The sequence below is a fragment of the Gallinula chloropus genome (genome assembly GCF_964237585.1).
Source record: "Gallinula chloropus genome assembly, chromosome: 2".
In the NCBI taxonomy this organism is placed as follows: Eukaryota; Metazoa; Chordata; class Aves; order Gruiformes; family Rallidae; genus Gallinula; species Gallinula chloropus.
The window spans coordinates 38383130-38403453 of NC_140086.1; the positions used below are offsets into that span (position 1 = coordinate 38383130).

The window sequence follows — 20324 nt, forward strand, 5'->3', positions numbered from 1 at the left end:
TTTGTTTTCATAGTAGCACAAACACTCTTTAGTTGCCCCAAATATTTAGTGCTTGCAAAGACTGCACTATTCCCAAGGCAAATAAAACTGAATTATAGCAATCAATTGTAAAAAAAGTAATTTTGAAGGTTACGAAGTCAGCTATTAGAAATGTAAGAGATATCAGAATTTTATGCCTTCAGTGAAGGTAAGTATGACATAGTTCCATTATTTTTCATCAAAACTCAGCCAAATTCTGTCTGCACAATCTTCTATAGGGAATAAGGCAGTATTCAAAACTGTGTGATGTTACATGTGGCACAGAGCTGGATACCTTACTATGTTGCAAATATAAATTTTGGTTACGGTGCATCAGCATTAATATTTTCACAGACACACATCACTAGGGAAGCTAAATGCTGGGTTTTCCATGCTGAGAGTGCTTTGCATATTCAAGGCAAGACCTGAGTACGCTACTGGCTTTTACATCTAGATACTTATCTTTTGATGGGCTTAGCACTTTGGCAAATCATGCCCAAGCTCTCAAGAACCTGTGGAAAATGAGGGACTATCAGACAATGAGCCTATGTGCAGTATGATGGTATATGACCTACCACAGAAAAGGATGGAATACTCTCAATGAAAGTCTTTAACTTAGCCAGAAGAGCTGCTGCTCTTGCAGTCCCTGTCCTTGCTTTACAAAGTTTCCAGCTCTGAGAAAGAAGCAGGAGCTCTCTACCCTCTATATAATCCAGATTTAACTGTAAAGCTCATCCCTAAATTACTTCCTTATAGGTATATTTATATATTAAATTTTCTCATTAAAAAGCCAGAGTTAAAGGTGAAAATTCTCCCACATAACATCATACTAGAATTACTCCGAGCATCACCATGACTGAAAACCTCCACACTGGAGCACAGCTTCCTTTCACTTAACTCTCAGACTAGGATGTGTCACCACAGTCGACATCATAGGCTGCTTCCTCATCTCCTCACAGAAGCTAATTCTGTATGGTTTCACAGAATCACTCCGTTGGAAAAGACCTTTGAGATCATCGAGTTCAAACATACCTGTCCTCTACTAAATCACCTCATCCACCCATCTTTTAAATACATCCAAGGATGGTGACTCAACTGCCTTCTTGGGCAGCCTGATAACCCTTTCAGTGAAGAACTTTTTTCCTAAAAGGAAAGTTCAGGATGATCGAATCAACAGCTTATCTTGTGGCACACTATTCCTTCTTCTCCTTTGCTGAGTGAGCTTTCTGCCAGATTAGGAAGTAACCAGTTCTCACTGTGACCATGCAACAGTTAGATAAAATAAAAGGGAAATGACAGGATTGCATGACTTACGGTACAAATGGCAGTACAGAGAAAGATGACTGTGTCTTTTGAGGCTCTTTGCAGTTGTACCATTTTAGACAAGGTGAATCTACAGTCAGGAATCTGTAGCCCCTTCTGTTGGACCTTTCTTCTCTTGATTCACTTGCCCACTGTTTTTATGCTTTCCCAGTGTCATTTTTTGACTCAAATCCCTTTCTTCTTTCCCTCTGAGACCCAGCTTGCAAACTGTAGGAACTATCTCCATGGTTTTGATCTCAGCCTCTTGCTTCTCCTCTCCTATACTGCCATTCCCACTCATTTCCAGTTACACCCCTCTTCATGGATTTCACCTTTGAGTCATATCACAATTCCACATCTTAACCTCTGCATTGACATGGTGTCAGTTCTCTCACACTCCTCCTCAAAATCTTTCCTATTCTGTCTCTCCTCCTCCTTTCCTTTGATTCCCAAAATTCACGTTGCTCATTCATCCCCAGTTTCCAATCATCTGTTCCTAATCCTCTTTCCTATTTCCTTCCCTGGTTCCCATTCATAATCACTTTGCCTATTCAGTTCCCCACCTCTACCAACTAACCCCACCACTCCTGCCCCTGTAAACCTCTAAACCTCTCAGCTTCTTTTTTTAATTCCTGTCAGGACACTAGCTCATGTGTTGGTGCACCTAGCAGGGAAGTGTTTGGCATGTCAGTCCACATGACAGTGGGAAGTGCAGAGGCAGGGGAGTGGGTGAGTGGGACTTCTTGCCACTTCTTGGTGCAGGGTCTTGTTCAGAGCTCAGCCCGACCGGCTGTGATTGACACAGGAGGCCACGCAGCGCTGCGTTACAAAAGCATTAAATGCAGATTGATCCGTTCCCAAGAGAATGTAAAGTGAGAATCAAACGTCTTAGTCTTAAATCTAGTGAGATTTGGGAGGTCTGTAGCCTTTCTGTCCTACACTTAAATCACTGCACTTCCCTTTGCCTGTATTCCAGCAGGAAGGGAGACGGGGAGCAGTGAACAAAAAGGCTTTTAGTTCCGTTGCCCTGAATTCAGCCCGATCTCTATTAGCTCAGAGCTTCACTTTCAGAGAAAACAGCTGCTGAGCTGAGAGCTGGAAGCCGACCCAGTTCCAGTGGCATCTTCACTGAACTAAGCTCCAAAGGTCCAGCGGGTCACTAGAGTATACAAAACCTCTCTTCTTTTGGGGCTTATAACCTAAATAAATGTGGACAGATTATCTTTGACACAGAGGTTAATTTGTTGACCCCGTTTCAAAGTCTGGTGCCACTGCCGTTTCTCGAAATCACTAAAAATGTTACCGCGGGTATTTTCCCTTAGTGTTGCTTGCAAAAGTACATGGGTTGTTTTGGCTGAAATACTTTGTGTACATTTAAACTGAAGGCAAGAATGGGCTTGCAGTATAACTGCAGTGGCTACAGCAGAGCGAGGCTGTAAGCTGTTGAAAATAGCCTTAGAACGAGGAGCGCTAGGCAAGCGGAAAAATAAGCATCATTCCTGCCATCGCTTATAACACGCATCTCACTGGTGTTTCGGTGGTGGAGAATCTGCTCCTGTCTGAGCCTGGGAGACTAAATCCTTGTGCACACGAAAGCTACCCAGTAGAACAGGCATTTGTCCATGTGCTGCATATAGCAAAATCACACTGTGATGTGTAACATACAGTACAGATTGCAGTATATACTGTTCGAAGTTTATTTCGAGTCTTCTGCATTTTCATAAGACAAAAAAATATGATCTATATCATCTTACAACATTGGCAGGATGAAACATACACACAGTATGCATTTTGAACTGTAGCATATGTACAGAATGTTCACAATTTAAACAGGAGAAATGTAACTGAGCATCTATCGATCTATCTATCTATTTAGGCTTACTACCGTGGCATCAAGAACCTCTCCGAAATCTTCGGCATCTTTCAACAGAAAAGCCCTCCAAGCTCATCTTACAAATTCTCCATCCCTCCCCACCCCCAACCCAGAGTATATTTGCAAATGCTTTCACCTCTCTACAGCCTCCAGTTGTTTCTGGCAGCCTCTAAGTATAGGAACTGCACTGGAAAAAAATTTGCCAGGGAGCCAATCCTACTGTCATGGCACAACAGCAATTACACCCCACCAGCAAGGATAACAACATGTACAGACACACCTCATATCATTTTAATTGCGTACAGCGTGCAAAAACCATCCAGCTGGATCTGCCTTTGAGGCAGTCTATACTATAAAGGCAACATGGGACTTTTAACAGGTTTGGGCTTCTAACTCTTCAAGATTCCTTCACCAGCTGAGGAGAAACTGATCTATCCTCTTGGGCTTTTTTTAAAGGGTTGCCACAGAAGAGTACGCAGTGCTCTTAAGGGTACTTAGGACCTTTCAGGCTGTGTTCCCTGTATTTTAAGGTAACAGTTTTGCTCATGTTGCAGTGGGTTTTGGTGTGTGGTGGTGTGTTTTTTCATCTACAATTGTTCTGAGACAGTAACTTAAATAGAAACAGGGCAAATTATAAACTGTTGTTGCAACCCTCTTCATGCCCTCTAACAGAAGTACAGTGATCTTCTTCAGGTTTTGACATTTTGACTTGGAATAAGGGATTCCTCTAGCTGCCATAGCTATTTAATTGTATGTGAACACTTATTTCTCATTATAGTGAAGTGAAACACTCAATTTTCACAGCAGAGGTCACTTGTAAAATGAGTAACATTTTACACCGTGAAATGCCTTACAGTGCAATGCCTTTTAGTTCTAAATTACTACTTTTACAAGAATTAACAAAATTAGTAGCTAAGAAACCCCTTGGGATTCCCAGGCTGGGGATTTCAAATGCATTTCCCTACAAAAAGCCCTACAAAGCGATGAGTGAAATGTTAGTTTCTCTTATGGTTTCCCTCTGTGTATTGTATTGCACAATAAGGATGTCTGATTTTTTGGCCTCCTGAAGGACAGCTGATGGTTTTAAGTGGTGTTAAGTGGTGAGACACTTTGATGTGAGGCACATTAATCACATTTTCTCTGATTAATACAAAGGCATTTTTGAGCATTTCACTGAAATTAACAGGAATTTTTGAGGAAGAAGACACACAGTGCTGCCAACTCCCAGTCTTCAGATATGACTCAGGCCTTGAAAAATTAGGAGATCTGCTAAAGTCAGGATTTTTTTTTTTAGCTAACTGGATTTTTTATCTGCTGAGATATATTTGTGTCACTACGATTCAGAGGAAACTTACAACAGGGCAATTCAGAAAAACTGAGTATTGTACAACTTGTTTCCAAGATGAAATGAACGCATAAACCACCAGACATTGAGAAACATGAAATTAGCAATACTGCACACAGCTGAGAGTAAGGTACAGGAACTTCTGTCTGTCAGCAGTTCCAGAAACTGAAGCATCTTACTCCATCATTCAGCGTCAATTTTGTATTACACAGTATCTTACATCACAGCAGTGCTTGGGAGCGTACTTTGCATGCAACAGCAGCAGAGCTGTAGGGTACCACTGCTGCCCTGGTATTTTGTGAGCCCCCTGCCCAGCTACACAGTACCAACCTCTCTGTACCTCTGCCCCACTCCACCCCATCCTGCTTCCTCAAACTGGGAATCTCCAGGTTTTGGTTTCTCACCTCCTCCTCTCTTGTCCCTCTCTGTAACACAGCAGAATGGCTGGCACTGTGACACTGGGAGGACTGGGAGCGGGTCCCTTGGGGACTCGACCTGGCTTCTTGCGCAGCCCAGCATCAAGAGCCAACCTTCACTCTTCACGTCTAGTTTATCCTACCTCAGGTTAAGGTTTTTGAAACTGGGAGCCGGGGGTGGGAGGGCGGAGACGCGTGCTTTCTTGCTTTTTAAGAAGGGTACACGCAGAGGGTGTTGGTACCAAAACCAGGTGGAGGTGAAAGGGCTGCTGGAGCTGCTCCCTACCCAAGCCAGCGCAGTACACTCTGGGGACGCGCTACTGCGGTACCCGCGCCTGGGTGAGTGGTGGCATTGAGCCTCTTTCGGGGTGCGGGGGGCTGATGGGGAGCGGGAGAGCGGGGGGATGACTATGGAACCCCCCGACCCAGTCTCCGTCCCGGGACCTTTCCGGCAGATCGGTGCTTTTCCCCTCACGCCAAAGGCCGGGGCTTCCCTCCGGCGCCGGGAGGCCGCGGGGGCGGGCGGGCACGACCCTCCCCGCGCCGGGCGCTCCCCGGGGAGGAGCCGGCCGGGTCTCACCGGGCTCGCTCGCCAAGTCCGGCTCCGAGCAGCCAAACCCAGCCCCCTGGGCTCCGGGTGGGCGGGGAGGGCTGGCCGGCCGGGAGCCTCTCCGGCAGGGAGCGGGAGGACGGGCGAAACTTTCCTCCCCGTCGGCGGCGAGGCACCAGCGAGCGGCCGCTGAGGAGAGCGGTGCAGGCATGGGCCCCGACACGCTGCAGCTCGGCACCTACGGCGGGGCGGCCGCCGCCGCTCTGCTGCTCTGGGCCGTGTGCGTGCTCTGCAGGAGGAAAAGGTACCGGGGGTGGCGAGGGCGGAGGGGCGGGGGGCGCCCGCCGCATTCCTTCACGGCCGCGTTGGGGGAGCGGGGCTGCGAGGCGGGAGTCGCGCCGCCGAGCCGCGCATTGGGCCGCGCTTCCCTCCGCCCGCCCCCCCGCGCCGGGAAGCCCTATCAGCGCCCGTCGCCGCCGCCGCCGCCCCGCCGGGCCGGGGGCGGTGGGCTGCGGGGGGATGGCGGCCCATGGTCCCCAGCTGCGGCTGGAGCGAGCGCGGGGGCCGTGGGGCGCCGCTTCTCGGCGGGGTTCCGACGCCGTTCCGCTACGGCGCGGCGGCCGGAGGCGAGGGAGAGCCGGGGGCTGCGGGCGGCGGCGGCGGCTCCGCTCCTGGCCGGCGGGTGGGGGCGGCCGCTCGCACGTGGGTTCTTGGAGCGCCCGGGGCTGGGGGGGGGAGCTGGTGTCGCCTCTCGTGGGTGTGTGGGAGTCCGTGCCCCAAGACAGGGGGTACTCAAGGCGCGTAGCCTGGCCCCTGGCAGTTTGGCACGTGAATGTCGGTGCTCCTTGGGCTTGCTACACCCTGAGCGTACCTTGCGCGCCGCACGTAGCGCCAAGAGCTCCTGTTGCGGCACTGCCAGCGCTCCCGCGGAGCCCGGGGGGCACCGGCCGTACCTGCTGCTGCCGCTGCTGGGTTGCGACATCGGCCCTCCACCGCCGCTTTCCTGTGTGAGGAGTAGCTGGCAGTGGTAACAGCGAAGCCCCTAGAACTCGGGTCGTGGACATTTTGGTGACTTGTGTCAGCGCCTCCCCCGGTGTTGCCTTTAGTCTCCTTCAGCGTACGGCCGAAGGTTTCCCGGGAGGTGCACCCGCGCTTCGGGACACGCTTCAGTAGAAGCGGTAGTTTTTTGAGGGGAAAAGAAGCGCCACACAACACCTGTTTCGTTATATGCCAACATCTTCCCAGGCATTTTTGGCCTGTGTCACCAATACTTGATGCTCTCCAGTGTCTGTTCCACAGCTGATGAATAAAGGTGTGTAGAGGCTTGGTGGAGGAGAGAAGGGAGGGGCTGGTATTCACTGCTCTGTTTGTTTATGTTCTTAAATCGCGTAATGAAACACAACAGCAACCGTTTAATTATAAATAGCAAACAGTTACTTTTCCTAATCATACAAATTACTTTTGGAAAGTGTAGACATACAAACATAAGAAATAAAACGCAGTAGCAGCTTCTGAAAAAGAGTCAGAAAGTCAGTCAGACGGGTTTTGGACCAGTCACCCTAACTTTGGGACTGTGTATAAAATGAATCAAACAACAGAGGAAAAACAGTGAAAAACAGTCTTTTGATCCCAGCCGGCATCTGATCGCTGACTGTAAAGAGAGATGAATTATTTCCATCATGTCTGGCTTGGAACCGTTATCAATGTCATTTGAATTATAGAGCCCTGAAGTGGAAGACATCCATACTGGTGTTTGGGTGGGGTAATCCCATAAAACAGACTACAGGATACAGTCGTTTAGGATGTAGCTTTGTGTTGCAGCTCAGCGTAGAATGACTAGCTGCTACTCCACTAGTTACTCCTCCTCCTCCTCCACCCTGTTGCTTATCTGATCCCCTGTGAGCTGGTTATGGGAGTTAAACCGGCAAAATACTATTTACTTTTTTAGATAGGTTTAGTTCCCTGCAAGTTGAGCTCCCTAAAGGAGGTCAGCAGAGAAAACAAGAGAGGAGCAGTGAGGACATGGTCACGCCAAATGGAACTGCGTGTCATTTTAGGGCTAGAGGCTGTTATACTGGGTCCGACTGCAAAATCATGCCTGTCATTAGTCTAGTAGGGTTGTAGTAGGCTGATTTTTGAAAATGGAAACAGGCAAAACTCTTGCTTGTAAAGTTTTTAGTCAGATGGATTTTCTTTCCAGGTAGGGAAAAAGTATCAGTGAAGCCATTTTGGATTATTTTCACAGAGTCACAAAACGATAGGGGTTTGAAGGGACCTCAAAAGATCATCTAGCTGAACCCCTCTGCCAGAGCAGGGTCATCTAGATTAAATCACACAGGAAAGCATCCAAGCAGGTTTGGAATGTCTCCAGAGAAGGAGACTCCACAATCTCTCTGGGCAGCCTGTTCCAGTGCCCCGTCACCATCACTGTGAAAAAATTTCTCCTTACATTCACATGGAACTTCCCATGCTCCAGCTGGCACCTGTTGCCCCTTGTCCTGTCACTGCCCATCACTGAGAAGACCCTGGCTCTGTCCTCCTGACTGTCACCCTTTACATATTTATAAACATTAGTAAGATTTATAAACATTAATAAGGTTTATAAAATATATTTTCGTAACCCCTGTGGCTGTAGAGCTTTTTAAGTTTGCTCTTTAGAATCTACAGCAAAATTGTTTGGACATTTGTACCACAATAGGATGATATTATACAGGAGGGCTCAGCAACAAGGCACACCACCATCTTGCCAAAAAGACCAAACTGCTGATTATTTGATTAATAAACTACTTATTTAAATCCTGTGCTGTTTCTTAAAGAAAGGCCCAAAGCACTGGTGTGTGAGCAACTGGAAATATAAGATGGAAAAACCATCCATCGCTATGTGGTACAGCCCTCAGCATAAGGTGCTGGTGTCAAAGGGCTATCCTGCTTCAATAAAGTGTGCAAGTAATTTGGGAGGGGGGTAGCATAAAGGAAGAAAAGAAATTGTGTGTGGTCTTGAGGGATGCCAGGCAGCAGCCTGGCTGCCTTCAGCAGCCATTTCTGATCTGCAGGAAGAAAAGCTGCATTAATTCAGTGGATTAAAAAATGAGGATACGGCTTAGTCTACCTCCCCTCAGATTTTGTGCAATTTTATGGTCTCCTCTTGCTTATCTGACCCTTATCTGTTTATCCAACCCCATGTGTCCTCCGTGTGTCAGATTTCTTCTCTCCTTGCCTTCTACGCTGGGGCCACCCCCCATCTGGAATCCACAAAGAGCATTGGGAAACCAGTTGACATGGGACTACTGGCAAATTACTGCACAAATAAATGCCAAAGCCAAGGTTGTACTCTTCATCGTGGTTCATTAACATTTGTACAGAAAGACAAATAAATTCTGGTTTTGTAGAGGTGGCCTGTGCTAGAAAAAGCATTGCAATTTCAATTTTGCAGGTGTGTTCATAGTCATTACAGTGTTGCCCTGATGTTGGCATGCTTATACCCCTGTGCAAATTCTATAAGGGGATTGTCTTCTTGTGTTTAAGCTATGCAGATAAACTTTACCAGAATAATAAAATTTAACATTTTAACCACAACTATGTATGGGTTCCATCTAGGTTAGCAACAGCAGTCAAATGTGTGTACATATAACTGAAGAGTTTAAGTAAGTAAATATACACTGTGAAGTGTTAACTTGCTCTTCAGAGTTTGGTAAGCTTGTCTTGCCAGAGGATGCCTCTGTCCTGCTCCACTGAGGGGAAGCAGAACCACAGATGATGTGACTCTGAGAGTTAATGTGTCCCAGAGAAGAAAGCTCCCCCAAATCTGTCCCTGATGTTCCTTAAGCAGATGTTGCAGGATTTCACCTCTCTTGGTGTGAAGTGCTTCTGCTTTGTTTTGTCTCTGGCTGAGTGCTCATTACTGGTTACTGGAGTAAAGGTGTTGTCAGAAGAGGTGGTGTATTAACTTAATCAGCCATTTCCTTTTTCTGTAGTGGGGTTGGTGTAATCCAGTGTTAACCAGGCTTTCCTATTAGGGTACTTACATCTACTCATTGGAGACAGCAAAGAAAGGAATAGGAATTTCCTTCCATATAATGTTTATAATTTGAGTGCTGGTGGCTGTAATAGCACAAAGGAAACTAATTGGAGTCTTTGCCAGGTTTCATATCACAGATGGTGAAGAAACAGAAGTAGAACAAAAGTTTCCTTAATCACAGGAAAAAATTATTTTGAGTTAAACTTCAGTGTCAAATGAGGCTCATTGCCTTCTGCATGCTACAGAAAGATCTCCTTCTTACTGGTTAATAAAGAAAAGCCTTTCTAGGCTGTGTGCTGGGAAATGTATTTTCTCCAGAGAGAGATTCCTTTGTGCCACCACACAGAAGTATTTCTGCTGTGGTAAAACTGTACCAATTATTCTCTTTTGTCTTCATAAAATGCCTATGTCAGCCCCAGCTTTATGGGTTGTTTTGTTTTGTTTTCAACCTGTTTTTCTGCTGGCTGCGCATGGTCTGAAACGCAGGAGGTGAGAGGGACAGTGAAGCCAAGTTCTGCTTGTCCTCCAGCAGAATGCTTCCCAAGTCAGGGAAGGGCCCTCAAGATCTACAGGAGTTGGCTCCTAGTGGCTTCTATAGCTGTGGTCCTGTTCTACTTTTTCCTGCTCAAATTGATGTTTACTTTTGGGTGTGAGTGTTTATTGCATGGCTATGACTGTTCCCAAATTGTCACCAGCAGTTTTGGAACAAGGCTGAGACGCACTCTGCCTCCCTCCTCGTGGGGCAGATGCTCCAGATTACCAGGAATAGGAAGAGGCTCAGGCTGACCACAAATTAAAACCACCGGCTTTGAGGAAGTGGACAGTGGAGAGAAGTGGAACAAAGATTGTTGCATCTGTATTTAACTATTGAAATTAGGTCCTGCTATCCTGAGGTTTGAGTCCCAAAGTTTTCCACATAGAGAAGGTACAGACCCAGCCTGGAAATACTCGTGAGAGGTTTGTGTCTGCTTGGAAAGTTAACACACGTCCTATGTGAGCTGCACTGGCAAAGGGGTTTGTAAAAATTCTTCCCTCTGCAACTCTATAGATTAATAAGCTTGGTATTTTAATTACTATGAATGGACTTCACAGTCAGGGTTGCTTGCGAGGAATGATACAGTATATAGTGGTGTAACCTGTGTAGGAATTCCTGTGCTGGCTTAGATGGGGCACATATGTTCAAATATATTATTTCTAACTAGTTTCTAATGAGCCAAAACATGGTATAAAAAATTTAAACAGCTTATTTGTAGATTAAAAACATAAGAAGAATTACTTCATAAATTTCTCAAGAAAGATTCTTCTATGGCCTGAATTACAGATTTAAAGCTTTGTTGGAGCAAAGTATATTTCATTTTTCTCTTTTATTCTATCCTCTAAAATATCTCCAATCTCTACAATTACATTCATCTAAGATACTTGTCCAAAAAATTGCTCTCTTGAACCCAGATAGATATTGTTGAAAAGAATATAGATTTTGTCTTTGCCTTCAAGAACATCTTATCCTTCTCTGTGACAAGCTGTGAGCTTGCTAACAGCTCTCTTACCAAGCGAATTGTAGTTCACAAGATGTCATCAGCCTGTCTTTTTTACCACTTCTGCTAATTTAGGCAATATGTTAAGGTAGTTTTCTGTTGGAGAGAACATCAGGAAGGACAGATAGAAGGATACCAGAAAAATCTCCCTCATACCTTCTTTTCTTACCTTGGCTTTCTACAGAGGCCTTTTTCTCCATCCCCTTGGTTGACTCCTAGAGAGTGCATACTTTCTCGTGACCTCCCTTTGTAGAATGTTATTGTCCACTCTTACTACACTCCAAAAAGATTAGGACTGAAGACTGAAACTGTTTAAGGCAGAAAAGTAACAGTTCTGTTTCTTGAGTAGCCTTAAAAAACCTTTCTTTCTCACCACCACACTTGGGTTTTCTGTCAACTTTTCGGTGTTGTGCCAAGATGTGGTGGAAATTTATTTCTCTACTTGCTTCTTCTGGTAAAAGCATAGCAAAGGTTGAATAAAACTAATAAGCAAAGCCATAGTCTTCACAAGATGTACATGAGTCAGGTCAGTGGCCTTTGGGTTCTCTTATGGCACTGGTAGACCTGGAGAGTCTTTTACACTAGCATATCTCAAAACAGGTGTTTCTCTTTTTCTTATTTTTTGCTTTCAGTGCTGCTTCTCATCCTTCTGATACGTAGTCTGGATATCATGTACATCTTGGGTTCTGCTTCCTACCAAGGCTTTGAAGATGACACTGAAGATGACACCTCTTTTAGCAGATAACAAACTTTCCCAATAATCTATGATTTACAGTATTCTTTGCTTAAGGTACACTGCCACCTAGCAACAGTTTCCCTTCCCTCCCAGTTTTCTTGACCTACTTTGTCAGGAGTTGTTTAACTTTCATTTGTACCTGGTCTGGTCTGGATTAGCATCCAGAACCCATCAGTAGATGCCACACTGGTAAATGTTTGTGGAGGGTATGGAGATATTTTTAATGGCAATAAGCACTGCTGGCCTCAGGTTTCTCACTAAAGTACAATGTTTTTTCCTTTCACAGTGTTTTTTCCTTCTGGTGTTTTTGTAAAAAATATCAGTAATCTTTCTTTTTTTTCCCTTGAAGTGCTTGGTTTTGCTCTCTTCTGTTCGTTATTGTTTGGAGGAATTAAAGGGAATTGCTTTCAGCTCTTTTTCTTATTCAGTGTGACATGTATGGAGCATCCATCTAGAGTACTGGACACAAACACGTATGGTTTAGAGAAAGTACTGAACAACTAACCATTCTGCTTCTCCTCCAAGCTGATGGTACTAGAGGTATGAATGAGGAAAACTCAAGCAAATATGGACTGCTTAATAAATGAGATTCATGCTTAGTACTGTATTTAGAGCAGGAAGGCATGCTTGTTGGCAAATCGTAGCTGAAACGTTACATGTAAAGACTGGTGTGAAGGAAGACACAAAGGGATGTATCTTAATCCAGGTAGCCTCTTCCAGGAGATATTGCCAACTTCTCCATTAAGCATGATGTGTTGTCATTGTTGGAGATAAAACTGGAGAGATACATCGTTAGGTGACTGCTGGGCAGACTGGAGTCCTGACCCACAGAACTGCCCAGGCCTGCGACTCGGTTAGCAAGGAGTGACCTAAGTGGGGTGCAGGGACTTGGACGCTTCCCAAACTTGCAGTCCTGCCTACAGACTCCACCTCAGTTTCCCTGCTGTAAACTGGGGGTCAGTGTGGTGTCCTTGTAATTTCCAGACAACATAACTGTATGCTTTTCAGGGCATTTAGTTGCCACAGAAGTTGAAGCAAATTCTGCCAGGGTATAACCAACCTCTCAACATGTGCTGAGGAACTGCTGCCTGCCCATTCCCTTTCTCCTGTATGCTGAAGTACAAGTTCTAGTTACTGTTTCATGCCAGAAATGCTACGTTTTATTGCAACATTCAGCTAAACTTTTGGATCATATCCACCGCTTCAGTGTCTTGCTCAGTTGCGAGAATTACAGTCCCATAGAAAATCGTTGGGATTTTTACATTCAAGTATTTTGATTAAGAAGTTGGGCAGAACTTGTTTTGCTGTAGTAATGTAACTGTTCTCAGTACTCCATCTAGTCGCTTGTTTAACGTGGTGCATAGCAATGCCAGGGAGCGGGGGAAATACAGAAGCTAAAAGAAACAGCATAAGTGCAATGTTAATACACTATATGAAGTTAAGGAAAATCTCACAGTTGAGTTGGCAGTCTTTCTCGCTTTTATCCAAGTTTTATAGAGCTACTTGGTAGTGGAGCCAGGGTTGGAACTCATTTCCTGACTTCTCGTTTTGTGCTTTAACTTGCTGCCTTTCCTTTCCAACACACTTACCATATATGACATTATAGCTGTCTGGTAAACTAACTTTTTCAACCATGAGGCAGATTTTGAATTCTGATTTAAAACTTCAGTAGTGTTCCTTTTCTTTCTCCACCATTTACTGATCCTTCTACAAGATGCGTGTAGGGTTTTAGGCTAATATCCATTTGCACGCCGTCTGGGAGAATTTTGGCTGACTGAGAGTCCCATAAAACAAAAGTTTCCTCTTTACAAACCACATGGAGCTTGGCTGTAGATACTCAGTTCCTTTCTCCACAAACTGTTTTTAATGGTGCCAGATTCTTCTGTTTCTTCTCCTTGTTTGGCACATGTCAGGAAAAAAAAATCTTGGCTCCCGTATAGAACATATCTTGTTTCCTCTTAACTGCTCGTACTTTCTATTCGTAATTCAAATCAGCAGAAAAATGCTATGGTTGTGCTTCTTGTGATTTAATCTTGTAGTTTCCTAAGCAATATTCTAATGCTCTTAAAAACAAAAAAATTCTCTCTCATACTGTAGGCCTGATGGTAGGAGGTTCTAGCTGAATGCAGTGGCTGCATCCCTATTGATCTGGGAAGAGTATTGCATGGTGACTTAGCAGGGTGGCCTGCTCATGCCCTGTGGAGGCATGTGGAGGAAGAAGAGAGGAACAAAATGAAACTGAAATGGGATGTTAGAGTGACCTCTCCATGACACAGCTGTCCCTTCCTGACACTGGAGTGAAACCCCGGATTGCATCACTGCACACTGCAGGATCATGTCCACAGTGGGAAATTGAAGAAGCATCTCCTTCCTGGTCCATGACATCCTAGGGACCTGTCAGGGAGCCTCTGCATGTTTGTCACAAGCTACTGGTGTTGCTTGCTGACAGCATCGCTCTTCACCCATGGAGTTCTTGTTTGTATGAGTCAATCTGCTACTGATGGCTGAGACAAGAGTGCAGCACTGCTAAGTGTCGTTGCCTATGGTTTTTTGTAGGACCCCAGAGAAATCAGCAAACTGCTTATTGGCCTGCTTTCTCCTGTTGCTTGCCTCGCCTAAAAAGATCAAAAAAAATGGAATCTTTGAATGATACAATAAAAAATATAGAAAATTGCTGCATTTTCATTACTCTTCTAAGTGAGGTAGCAGTTAGAAAAAAAAAATTAAAAAGTTCTCATTTCAACACGGTGTGAGAATGCAGAAGCTTTGCAATTATTACTCTGACAGTAAAAAGAAACCAAAACAAAAACCCCTAACAGAACCAAAAGGAACCTTGTATTCCTTAACAAGAGAAATGACTGCTGTTAAAGCACAATCGACAAAATTGACCGAGAGTTGGTGATTAGAATGAAGTTCCTGACACGTCAGTATTCTGGTCTCTTTCTACTCTGTATGAACGCCAGCAGAAGGGTGGATTTGCCCCTTTGTCATGGTTTAATACTGTAGTCTGAAGCTTTCAGAGAGATGGTCTCCAACTTTCTAATAAGGCCCCATGGAAAATCAAAGTATTTTCAGATACTCTAATCTGATTAACAAAAGCAGGATCCTTACCAAAGGAAGGACAGTTACTGGTATCTCTTTGAAGAGAATTTGAGTGACTTCCACTGTTGGTCCATTCAACTGATGCTGCCATAACATGTGATCACTGCTTCCCTAGCTGGGAAATGCTGCTCCATATTTTCCTCTTCAGTGCTGGCATGGTTTTTGAGGTTACAATAGCTCCACTTCAGAGCTTCTGGTGTGTGATAGATCATAGCAGTACTAATTCTCTCCAGCTGGTTTTTCAGCATGAGAAGCTTTGGGAGTCACATTTGGGAAGCTTCTCAGAAAATAGCTCAAACAGTGGATTGATGACAAGGTATATTTTTTTTCCCTGAGTTGTTCAGGAATTGATCTGTGATATTTATTGATCTCAGATTTATACTTCATTCATCAGGAGACATGAAGCCTCCCTGGAAGGTTTGCTTTTGTTTTGGTATGCACCAGTATTTGTAAAGCACTCCCAGTGGACCATGTGTGTCTTCCTTATTCCTTTTTAAAACTTCATTATTTTGTTGAATGGGTTTTTTAATTTTTTAAAAAAGATTTTCAGATGTCTAGGATAACTTTTTCAGCAGAATAACTGTTTTGCTTAACTAGCAAATTTCCAAGCCCTACAGCTGAGGGCGAGGCATGCTGCCAGAGCCCACACTGCAATGCTCGTGTGTGATTCCTGTTTAAAAGGAGCAGCTGTGTAGCTGTACGAGAAGTGAAAATGTCTCTCAGTTCAGGAGTCATCCAAGAACCAACTGCAAAACACAATGAACCTGCAGAGTTGGTATTTGGGCAACACAGGAAAGAAATATTGAAGTACTGGGAGGGTAGGCTTGTCCGTGGTGCTCTTTTTAACTACAAGTATGTGTCTGAAAGATTCTGACTCAACAGCAGTAGGACTTAGATGTGTCTTATCTGTTGATGAGATTAAACTTACACTGCATGACAGTACATAAAAGATGTTTGGGCTTTTCAGTAACAGTTACCATCCAAGCATACGTGACTGATGGAGATTGATTTCCAGGCCCTAGAACAACTGCAAGAAGCTGGGTTCAGAGCCTGGACTCCTTCTGAGGACCAAATTTGAAGTCTGTGTCCTAGCAGCTCCCACAGAATGCCCTTTAAAGCCAGGTTCAATTGTCTCTGGACACTAAAGAGCGACACAGAATTGCTCACAGCAGGACTGGAGAGGTCCCCCATGTGTGTTGGCGTTCGGTGGCTTGGGAAGTAGCTGCTTGTTCAGTGTCTGATTTGTGGTTGAACAGACAGATGAATTTCTGGCATTGCTGCTTTGTGATACAAAAATTATAATTAAGCTTCAAAGAAATCTTGCATATGTGAATGAGTCAGATTTATTTATGTTATTTATTGCATCCTATGTCGTGGTTGTTAGATTCTACTTGATATTACCACATAATGAATCAAGACACTTTTTCTTAACCTGTGGACTTCCTCAAGATAGAACCACATCAGGTATAAAAATGTAGAGTCTTAAAAACCTGTTGTTATTAAGACTTTAAAAATAAGCTGAGTGTGCCACTCCTGTTCACTCTGTAGTGGCAAGAAGCTAAAATAGGCAATGCTGAGATCTGTTTGGCTCCAGAGAAAGTTCAGGCTTACTCGCTTTGTGATCACATCTGCAGAAATAAGATATACCTTCAAGCTTTGCCCTCACAAACAGATGTCAAATCAAATACAACTGTGACCCGTCCAGTCTCACCTCCTGCATAGACTAGGCCATTGCAGTGTCTCCTGCATCCGCTACCTTAAATTGTGGTTGAACTCAATTGTGCGTGAAGTTGTGCATGGAAAGATGTCCTGCCTTTCTTTTGTTTTTTCCTTTGAGGGATGAGCAGTCCAGTGCTTATCCCATAGGTTTTTCTTTACTTTAAGAAAGGCGGTGATGGAGAGTTGAATTCAGTCTCATTAGTGGCTGAATATGTCATTTTAAACATGAAAAAATTTAATTAAAAGGGGTGAAAGATAGCCAAAGATGACATCCAGAACTAACAAACAAGGCCATCTCTTGTTCAAAGTGTTGAATACTGCTGTTGCAAAGGTGCTGGGGAGCTCGTCTGACACATCTTTAACTGTGCCTCAATGGCAGGTTAGTGTGGACTGAAGCAATTTGGTGTTTCTGCCCGCCCCAAGAACATTTGGGTGGACCAATGACTGGGTACTCCCTGTTGCTACTCCAAAGCCTCTGCACTGCATGCTTGCTTGTTTGGGGAAAAAGAAGAGTAGCCACATTTTTGTAATGAAGGCTATAAAACCCAGACAATTGAGACAGGACCAGATGAACCAATGCTGCTTTATTTTTTTCCTTTCTTTTTGCTTTTTTTTGCTTTGACTTTAAGAATCTCATCTGTTTTGTTTTGCACATTATTTCAATGTATCTTGTTATTAATAAGACCTCTGAGACTATTGTTTAGTAGCCAGGAATATGCATGATCTCATGCCTCCAAATTGAGTTTCAGCAGTTCCAGACCCATAAATGCATAGTGTACAATAGAAAATGTCAGGGACAGAGCAACTTAAACTGTAGGTTTTTTATCAAACTGAAGGCCCAAAAAGATTTTTGTTGTAATTGTTTTCAGCACAAATACACAAAGACAATGTGCTGCTTCGGAAGTCAGATGGTTTCTGTCATCTGAACGTGTGAAAAAAAAATATAAAAATCCCAAGCCCAGTATGCTTATATTTGTAGCTTTGTAAGTAATTGGCAGTGCTAGGAATGTCCTCTAGAGTCCCAGTTTTGGTCCCTCAGGGGTCATAAGACTTTGCACGGGCTTAGTTTTCAGTGAAGGACTGCAACTGGTATTGGAAATGGCAGGAAGATAGAAAATCCCCATGTGTGCTGTGATGATGGTGACTTCCAAAGCAAAGGCTTCCTCATGATTCCAACGCATGCAGGACATCACCGTCCCCCACTGCTTTTCTCAGTGGGCAGGATCCAAGGCTCTCTTAAGACAAAATCCCTGCTGCTACCACCCATTTTTGTACCTCTGGTATCCTATTTGGTCCCAGGGACTTGGATTAGATACAGCTGCAGATCTGCTGTGTTAGGTGTTTCTTTTTACTTTTTTTTGTGGCAAAAATATCAAATCATGTCCTTAAAGGCAGCAAGGTAGTAGAAGGTCTACCCAGCTCCTGGCAGTCAGTTTATTTCTTGAGATTGTGGAAGGGTCAGATCAGTTAATTGTCAGCTGAAGTATAAATTTTGCTGCAGGTGAGTACAGAATATGGACACCTCTTTCATTTGCCAAGGTTGGGCTGGTCCAAGGAGCCTCAGTAGATGTGACTTTGCATGCAAAATTTCTCAAAAGTGCTCTGTAGGTTGAAGGCAACCATCACAGTTGGATTCTGTAGCATAAATAAGGTGCTTGGACCCTACTGCAATTCTGCTGATTATCATTATGACTTGACTGCGGAGTTTGGCTGGGGGAGAATGCTACATTTATGTCGCTAAAGGATGAAGTCAGTATTTATCACTTTTTGCTCTTTCAGCAGGCTTTATATTTTGTATCATCCCTTTTTCCTAGTAGGTGTTACAGTGTGCTTTTTTCCTGATTTCTCAATTTGCTTTTTTACTGTTCACAAAATTCACTCCACTGTACAGGAACTGTCCTCATGAATTCCCATTGCTCCACTCAGGGGGAAGCTAGGCTAATGAGACCCTTCTTTGTTTCATTTGAGTGAGTTTTGCTAATTGCTTTTATCACACTGGACCCTGTAAGGGGATTTTCCGTGGACAAAATGACAATAAAAAAATGAAGTGCTTTTGTTGGTAAGTCACCTGGCAATTCCACCAGGATCCTCAACCTAGCTGTCAGCAGATGTGAGTGACTACTTAACGTCCAGTGCCTCTAATTGACCTTTATTTCCCCTCTGTTCTCTTCATGTGGGATTTATTTCTCAATGGATGGGATGAAACCCTAGAGCAGGTTGTGATGGAGTGCATCTCCTGTCAGGGGTAGGGAGAATGAAAGAGCACGAATTAGGATGATCAACACGCAGCAGGAAGAGAAATTTTATCCTGCCTCCTGCCCTGTCCTGTGATTGTAGTTGGTCTCTCCCCAGTCCCACTTCATCCTCATTTCATCACTTCCTTACAGCTGAGGTCATGCCAGGAGCCTGCTGCTTCTGCAGACCTAAGAGTTTGGCCTTTCCAAACGCTCCTGGTAGCTCCCTCAGTTATGCATTTGCATCCATATTCTTCCCCCAGTCTTGCTCAGTATATTGATCATCAACCCCCACACACCCCCTTCCCCAGGATCATATTGTTTTCAGTGTGAGGGTAGTATTAGGTTTTATGAACTTCATGAGAAAATATAATTAAATTAATTTCAGGCCCCAAGAATGAAATGGCAACTCAAATGTACTTACAAATGGCTAGTCTCCATGAGTCCCAGGCAGATCTGTGCTCTGGCTTTTGAAGAAAATTTATGTGGAATCCTGATGGAGTTTACTGAGCCACTGAATTTGTAATTATTGAAGTTTATGAATTTCACTAGCTTTATGTGAGATCAAGATTTATTGGCACTTTTTTGATCTAGCTTGAAACTTTCCCCTTGAACTACATTGTGGGCCCTCCTTACCTTTGACTTGGTTAAGAGTAGCTTGAAAGCTTCTTGGCTTTCCTGCAACACCTGCCTTCTGCAAGACTCCTTCCTTCGCCCAGGGAAGGGATTACAGCCGTCACTGTTCTCTTCATTTATGTAATTCTGTCATTGCCCTGACACCAGTGTAATCTTCTTGACTGCCTGATCAAACTGATTTTCAACAGTTTTAGACAGAGTAAAAAATTAGTGCATTTAAGTCTCCCTTGATTTTTTCTGGCAGTTTTTTTCCGTCATTCAGTCTAGTATTTTCTTTCTTTATCTCAAGTCCCTTTTGTTTTGAACTGTGCTTATCCTCCTCCTGATAAAATATCTACTACAGCTGGTGTTTTCTAACCCTTAGGCCTCTAATTCTCCTAATCTCATGTTAAAGCAGTTAACAGACCCTTACCAGATTATTGCAGTGTTTGACATGACTTTTTGGCCTTACTTTAGACTGCTGAGGTTTTCCATTAATTTCAGCAAGTTTGGGATTTTACCTTCATTCACATGAAGAGCTTCTGCAGTGGCTGCAGCTTTATCATATAGCCAAATGAAATAATCTCTTCTGTAAATTGTGCGTGTAGGTTTAGCGCTTTTGTGATTCATAACACATCAGCAACAACTGAAATACTTTTGCATAAGAACAACTGTTCAAAATCACAGCAAATCCTTATGCTTTGGGCTTTTGAAAAGGGAACAGAGCTCTGATTTGTGGTCCAGCTTCTACCAAAAATGGCTTAAATGGCTTTGGTTTTTGTAGCAGAGGGGTTTGCATTTTTACTCCATAGGATGAAAATATGCAATAGTGAAGGGTGCTTTTAGAAGAGTCATTGAATT

General features: G+C 43.9%; 1 protein-coding gene across 1 annotated transcript in view; it reads left to right on the plus strand.

Moving 5' to 3' along the window:
* Positions 1-5677: 5677 nt before the first annotated feature.
* The window catches only part of CYP7B1 (cytochrome P450 family 7 subfamily B member 1), a gene marked incomplete at its 3' end in the record, with an annotated part of 126005 nt that continues 111358 nt past the window's right edge, over positions 5678-20324 (plus strand). Inside the window, exon 1 of the mRNA XM_084280196.1 lies at positions 5678-5808. Within this exon, the coding sequence (XP_084136322.1) occupies positions 5714-5808 (95 nt within the window). The 5' untranslated portion in view covers positions 5678-5713. The remainder of the gene's footprint in view (positions 5809-20324) is intronic.